This window comes from Austrofundulus limnaeus, unplaced genomic scaffold, assembly GCF_001266775.1.
Source record: "Austrofundulus limnaeus strain Quisiro unplaced genomic scaffold, Austrofundulus_limnaeus-1.0 Scaffold506, whole genome shotgun sequence".
NCBI classification, from domain to species: Eukaryota; Metazoa; Chordata; class Actinopteri; order Cyprinodontiformes; family Rivulidae; genus Austrofundulus; species Austrofundulus limnaeus.
In genome coordinates this window covers 94485-102054 of record NW_013952908.1, presented here as the reverse complement: position 1 = coordinate 102054, position 7570 = coordinate 94485, and the positions used below count along the sequence as shown (strand labels likewise).

The 7570-nt window shown below is 45.1% G+C and overlaps 1 protein-coding gene across 1 annotated transcript in view; it reads left to right on the top strand.

Annotated features, from left to right (window-relative positions):
- Positions 1-490: 490 nt before the first annotated feature.
- Positions 491-7570, top strand: part of LOC106530281 (transcription factor COE1) — a gene marked incomplete at its 3' end in the record, with an annotated part of 92051 nt that continues 84971 nt past the window's right edge. The window contains 4 exon segments of the mRNA XM_014025874.1: positions 491-602; positions 907-917; positions 1029-1092; positions 4194-4323. Coding sequence (XP_013881328.1) covers positions 491-602; positions 907-917; positions 1029-1092; positions 4194-4323 — 317 coding nt within the window.

The following is a 7570-nucleotide window of genomic DNA, read 5'->3' as shown; positions in this document are numbered from 1 at the left end:
CTGTAGACCTTCAGAGGTTTGTCCAGTGTAGACCTTCAGAGGTTTTTCCACTGTAGACCTTTATAGGACTACCGTAGACCTTCAGAGGTTCGTCCACTGTAGATCTTTATAGGACCACCGTAGACCTTCAGAGGTTCGTCCACTATAGACCTTTATAGGTCCAGTGTATTCCTTCAGAGGTCCATNCAGAGGCCCAGTGTAGACCTTCAGAGGTCCATTGTAGACCTTCAGAGGTCCAGTGTAGTCCTTTAGAGGTTTTTCCACCATAGACCTTTATAGGACCACCGTAGTCCTTCAGAGGTCCACCAGAGACCCTAAAGGCTCCAGGTCTTTCGGGGATCCTGCAGGTTTTGTCTGGTTGATGGAACCTGAACCTGGTTCCTCAGATTTCTCTCAGCTTTGGATAAATTCAGTTTTGTTCTGATCAGACTCAGAAAGTGACGAGGCTCGTTAAAACCATCCAGGCAGGATTTGGGATGTTTGTTCTTTGATGGGCTGCCAGCTGGCACCAGATCCTCCACCCACTCGCTTACCTCACCTCTGCTTTGACCTCCAGTGTCTGGGCCCGACGCGCTGGGGCCGAGCCAACGCCGGCAGGCGCGGTTGGCACGGAGCGGCCGGCTGACGTGGGCTCAGACGGGGGGAGAGGAGCCGAGTAAAACGAGGAATAAAGGGAGAGAAGAAGGACGGCAGGAAGGTCAGCAGAGAGGAGTGTTTAAAATCTGATGTGATGAAGAGGAAGAGTTTTATTTCCTCTCCGTCGCTCAGCGGTGGGTCGACGACAGGAAGCTGATGTTAGGAACCTGTTTACCATCAGGATGTTCTCCTTAGATCCACCGAGAACAAACATGAAGACTTCTTAATGTCTGATTTGTCCTGAATGTCAGACAGTGTTTCACCTGTTAGACTCCACGCTGGTCTGAGGCGGCCATGTTGGATGGGTCAGCTCTGGTRTAGAACCTGTTTCTCAGCTTCCTGGCTGTTTTATTGATCCTTCATGAGATTAAAGTGGTTCTGTGTTTTTACAGGAGTACAACGGAGAGAAAACCAACAACGGGATCCACTACAGGCTCCAGCTCCTCTACAGTAACGGTGAGTCGAGCCTCCGTCGCCTCAGAGCTCATTTATTTTAGCTCTTCTGCACAAACTGATGTTACAGGGCTTAACGTTCTCTGTCACCACCACGGCTTTCTGTCAGCTGTAAGGGAGAAAAAAACCTCTCCTCCCTCATTCACTCCTTGGTCTTTGGTCCATAAAACTTAACTTTAAATTAAATATTTGTGCTCAGAGCGCCGTTATCCAACAGATATGTTCAATGATGTGACCAATCTTTGTGCAAAGGCTGCGCACAACATTCAGTTTGTTCATCTGTCCAGCTTTTACTCTACTGTCCTACAACATTTCACAAGTTATAAAGTGTTCTGCCACATGTCCTGTTTTACYACAATAATGTTAGCTCCAAATATAAACCCCTCCATCGCTAGCGAGGACGCGTGCGTTCTGCGTGAGTACCAAAGAGCGAACCGAGCCGAGACACCGTTCACTAACATGTGTTTGTCCCATACTGAAGCAAAGATGAATCTGTTTAATGTTTACCTCCTCATCCTCACCATGTTTCCAATGTTTCTGTAGTTTATCATAAATATACAACTTTCATTCTTCACTGCCTGTTTATATTTAGAACCACTGTGACAGAACTGCTCTGTGATAATTAAATAAATGATCAAATATGTAGAATAAACAGTATTAAATGATTACATGAGCTTGAACAATTAAAATTACTGTTTAAAAAATAGTAATTTTTAAAAATAGATCAGTCTAACTAATAAAAAATGTATTTTCAAGTCATTTTGCTCCATATAACAGACATATATTTGCTATAATTTTCAAATAAATAATTAGGATTTGTCTGGTCAAAGAAAGGTCAATAAATAAATCAGTCAATCCATCGTTAGTGATCTAACCAGTTCCAAACCATGTATCAGTTTTTCAAGCTGACAACACCGACCACAGTTATTTCCTTGATGTCATCATTGTTTGTCACAGAGTTAGTTTATGTTCTGAAGGCTGCATGATGTCATGTCAGTTTATGAGTGGACCTGTCATTAAACCAGGCAAAGAAATGCCTCCTAAATTCACTGTTAGTGGTTATCAGTATTTGACCTGTTTACTGGGTAAAGTTTGTAATGTTCTTAGTTTTAAACATGCAGCTGAGCCTCATCATTGCAGGAAAATATTTCAGTCAAAAGATTTTTCTTTTTTTGCTTTAACCCACGTTAGAGCTGAAGGCTTCTTCAGGCTGCAGCGTGTTTCACTTCCAGTCCAATAATCAGGATAAAGAAAACCAACATGGTTCTGGGCTTGGATCGGGGGTTCTGGGCTTGGATCGGGGGCTCTGGGCTTGGATCGGGGGCTCTGGGCTTGGATCGGGGGCCCTGGGCTTGGATCGGGGTCCTGTAAAACCACATACTACTCGCCTTGCGTAACGAACTGAACAGAACCGTGCTCCACCCTGCATCAAAATAAAAGCATTTTTTTATTGATAGATCTGGTTTTTGGACCTGGTCTCGGGTTTGCAGGACCTGCTGGTGGGTGTGTTCTGTCCTGTCGTGGTCTGTGGGTTCTGCAGGGTTCCTGCAGATCCTTAAAAAGCACTAAAAGGCATTGAATTCATCAATCCAAAAATAAGGCCTTAATTAGCCTTAAAATGTCTTAAATCAACCTTTCAGAGGTATTAAAAACATTGTAGCTAATTAGGTTTATTCTAATTCATCTCAAATTTTAAAATAATTGGTTACATTTATTTAGTTTAAAAAAATTATGTTGTTAAAGTTAACAAAATTTTGTTTAAAGTAAACATTTGGGTAAAATTGTCGCTAAGTTTTTTGGGGTTTTGTCCGGATGCATCTAATCTCATCTTGATCTTTTCTTTTTGATTTTTTTTCCCGTATTGTTTTTTTGTGAAGTTGGTCTYAAAATAAAATTCAAGTGGCATTAAAGAGGTGTTAAAAGTCTTAAATTTAATTTGTTTTCAGCTGTAGGAACCCTGTTCTGAAAGCTCAAAAGCAGTAAATTGGACCCACTTCTTGAGAGTGTGAATCCACCAGAGACGTGATTTTTCCTCTTTGCTGACATTAAACCTAAATGAAGMTTTTTTTCCTCTAGATTTGCAGCATTGGTCGATAAAGGAGAGTTAATGATACCCCCCCACCCCTCAGACCAGACCAGCTGAGCGGGCGGGCGGTCCGATGATTTAGTTTACATATTAAAGGTCACTTCACTGGACGGGAAGTTTAACTCGGCTTTAAGTCTGGAAAAAGTTTCTCATTATCAGAACCGCAGACATCTGGAATCTGTGACAGACCTGAGTTCTGTTTAGTGCATTGGGTCGGTGCTGATGGGAGGTGGGGCCGGGCTGATTGGAAACACACAGCTCAGTTCTGTTCTGGCCCGGATCCAGCGGGCCGTAATGCTCTCAGACCCCCGCAGCAGCAGCAGCAGATAAAGTGGGACATAAAGGAGCGTTTTCCTCCAGGCCGGGATAAATCACTCTAATACGGAGCGTGGAATTAGCGTCGCTCCGAGGTAATTGACCTCATCTGCAACCGGGACGGATCGCCGCCATTTAGGCCGCAGACCGACGAGTGAATCATGTCAATTAGGAGGCGCAGGAAGCTGCGAGGGAAACGGCCCGAAACAAAAACCCGCAGCATCCGCTACAATTAGAGGCGCCGCGCCGCTAACAGGTGTTCCCCGCGTTCTCCTTCCTCCGCCCCCACGCCGCGCCCGTGTCACATTTACGCCCGGATGCATGGCTAATAAAAGACGAGCGCTCCTGATTGATATTTAATTTGTCGGAGGATGAGGATTCCTTGTTCTCCTGGAGGAAGACGGCGGYGGGGGGCAGAGAGGCGCTCGGCAGTTAACGCCGGCCCGTCCCATAAATAATAAACAGCTCTGCAGCGGCGCTGATGTTTGTGTTTGTAGACGAGGAGGAGGAGGAGGAGCAGGCAGGACGATAGCCTGAGCTAACATGAATACACAACCAGGACATAAATAACATCACTGTTCAGTTACAGCACATTATGAGCAGGCGCTCCTTTTGTTCAGGGCCTTTCATGGAATTAGCATAACGGGCTAATGCATGTATGCATGTTGTGTAACGGTGTTTGTCTCGTTACCGTGTCTTTCAGGCATCAGGACGGAGCAGGACCTCTACGTTCGGCTGATAGACTCCATGACCAAACAGGTGAGATGTTCTACTTCCTACCAGACTTACCTGCCAGGAGCTGGTCCAGGTCAAAGGTCAAAGGTCAACACTCTGTCAGATAAATACTCCTGYAAAAACAGCCTGAAGGATGAAATGTGTTCAAAAGGCTGAACCTGAGTTAGAGCTGAAAGGAGCCGAACACCAACTTAAAGCTAAAAACACGATTTTAAACAAAAATGTTTTTATAAGTTTATGAAATGTTTGGACTCAGGCCTACAGCTGATTAACTTTTAGAAACAASTCAGTTCAAGATGGCCGCCGCAGCTAAAGGTCACATTAGAGTCTGTACAATGCTTCATGAGATGTTCTGCTAACAGAGAAGCTTCAACAGTCTTTCATGGCAGTGGGAGAAACCAAACCCAGTTCACAAACTGGTTTCTTTATGTCTATACTGGTTCTGTACTGGTTTCCTTATGTCTATACTGGTTCTATACTGGTTTCCTTATGTCTATACTGGTTCTATACTGGTTTCCTTATGTCTATACTGGTTCTATACTGGTTTCCTTATGTCTATACTGTTTCTATACTGGTTTCATTATGTCTATACTGGTTCCAAATGGTTTCCTTATGTCTATACTGGTTTCAAACTGGCTTTCTTATGTCTATACTGGTTCCAAATGGTTTCCTTATGTCTATACTGGTTTCAAACGGGCTTACTTATGTCTATACTGGTTCCAAGCTGGTTTCTTTATTTTTATACTGGTTCCAAACTGGCTTCCGTATGTTTATACTGGTTCCTGGTTTCCTTGTGTCTACACTGGTTCCCAAACTGGTTTCCTTATTATTATTATTGTTGTTGTTGTTGTTGTTGTTGTTGTTGTTGTTGTTGTTGTTGTTGTTGTTGTTGTTGATAATAATAATAATAATAATAAATTTAATTTGTAACACACTTTTCATTAACAAAAAACCCAAAGTATTACGAACAAACTACACACAATATACCTGACAATGACATCCATGCACTCTGGTTCTGTCCACCTGGTCAGAGGTTCTGGAGCAGGGGTTGTGAAGACTTGTCTAAATGTCTGAAATGTTATATCCCACTCTCTCCATCTGTTGATTTATTGGCTATTTTAGATGATGTCACCTCAGAGAAAAACACATCTGAAATGATTTTCACTCTTATGWATCACAAAGAAAACCATCCTCTTGAACTGGAAAAATGAAAACGCTCTCAGTATTAACCAGTACAGAAATCTGTTATTAGATCACATTAGTCTTGAGACAGCCTCTGCTGAACCATCAGATCACCATCTCTGGGCTCAGCTGGTCGGCTTCATCACATGGTGGGCGTGGGGGGGCTTAGGCTTCTGGGGTCGTGCTGCCCCTGGGCTGTGGTCCTGGTGGGGCTGGGGGGCTTTAGTCCTGGCGGGCGGGTTGTCGAGTTCTGGGCCGGTTTGTGCTCTGGCGCCTGGCTCTGGGTGGGGGCCTTAGGTGTGCTGGTGGGCTGCGGGTCTCATGAGCTGGGGGGTTGGGTTGGCTGGGGGCGGGGCCAGTGGCCCATGGGAGGGGATAGGCCAACCCAGCCTGGGTGTCTATATGTTCTGAGAGTTGTCTGAATGTTGGGGTGGGTGTGTAGTGTTTCTTCTGGGGTGGGGGCTGTGTAGGTGGTCTTTGGTGGCAGCCGGGGGCTGTGCTGGGTCAGCTGGTTTTGTTGTGGTGAAGACTCACTCTTGGTGATGTTTTAAAACTCCTCCTGCTCAGGTGTCTCTGCACTCAGTCCTGTTGACACAGGTGTGATGATGTAACTGACGACAGGTAGAGGGTCCATTTCTACTGTAGGCCAACTTCATACTGTTATACCACACAGCCCTAGCCTCCAGGTTTCCAAACTGGATTCTAAACCAGTTTCCTGGTGTTCAGGTTTCAAAGTGGTGTTTTGGTTTTAATCTGGTTTCCAGCTTCAGTTTCTTCCCTCAGCTGCAGAAACTGAATTTTCTCTCAGATGTTTTGTAAAATCTTCGATCTTTCCTTTAAACTTTAAAGGTTTTCTGGTTTTTAAACATTGGTAGACCCTCCTCCTCCTCCTCCTCCTCCTCATTACGGTCCTGAGCTGGGCTCTGATGTGTTTTCCTTTCCAGCCAGCGTAACTCGGTCCTCAGCTCCTCGCAGATCCTCCCACCTTTCCGGTTCTCACTCACTCAGAACCCCCTGTGGGATTTCAACCTGTGAACGACTTCTCTGCCAACAAAAACCCACAAAACTTTCCAAATTCCTGTCGATCCGACCTCCCAGCATCATTTTTCCTTCTGTGGGTCAGAACTGCTCACATCARTTCACCAAACATGAACGATTCCTGCTTCATGTCTTTAATAGAAGAAGAAATAACGCCTCAGACAGGAAGTGAAAGTCTCTCTGACAATAAAAACTGAAACAAATAATAAAACCAGAGCCTGGCTGTGGATGGATGGTTTCCACTTCAACAGGTCACTTTACAGAAATCTTTGTTGTCAGGAAGTAAGCCCGCTCAGATCAGGTGGTCTGACCTGACATGTCATCTCCAACACGCGTGTTARAGCCCCAGTCCTGGTCAGACAGGAGCGGCTCGGCTCGGCCCGTCGGCATGTCAGCGATCGATGGCCCGACCGATCGATGGGCTCTAATGCGGCACGGCGACGGCACACTGGAGACAATAATCCTGACACCTCCTCCTCCACCGTCACCTCCCACCACACCCCCTGGTGGACTGTGGACCTGACAGACGGGTCGGCTGGAGTCCCCTCGGATCGATGAGACCCTCTGAGCTCCTGTCAGCGGCCCCACATCCGACCAGGACTCACATTAATGCAGATTGGACCGAGCAGCGCCGCAGAGGGCCGAGAGGCGACAGCACGGCGCTTTTTATGAAGTACAGCGAAGAAAACTCTGAGCAGGAAATAAATATTTCTGCTCAGATCTTTAGGAACGGTTAGGATGAGTGAAGTTTAATTTTTCTTATGGCTTTAAAATGTTTTATTTCAGTAAAACGTCTTCATGTTGAGTTAAAATGTTTTATTTCAGTTAAACGTCTTCATGTTGATTTAAAATGTTTTATTTCAGTAAAACGTCTTCATGTCGTTGGGTAAAACGTTCAGCATCGATCTGTGAGCTGATTTAAGGAGCAGTGTGAAAAATCTGGACGTTAACCTGCAAACAAGCATGAAGGTGGACACACAGTCTCCTGCTCCTGGGACTCGTACGCCAGGAATGATGATGTATAAATATCGACCGCTAAATCTACAAACTGTATAATGTGTATGTGTGTGTGTGTGTGTGTGTGTGTGTGTGTGTGTGTGTGTGTGTGTGTGTGTGTGTGTGTGT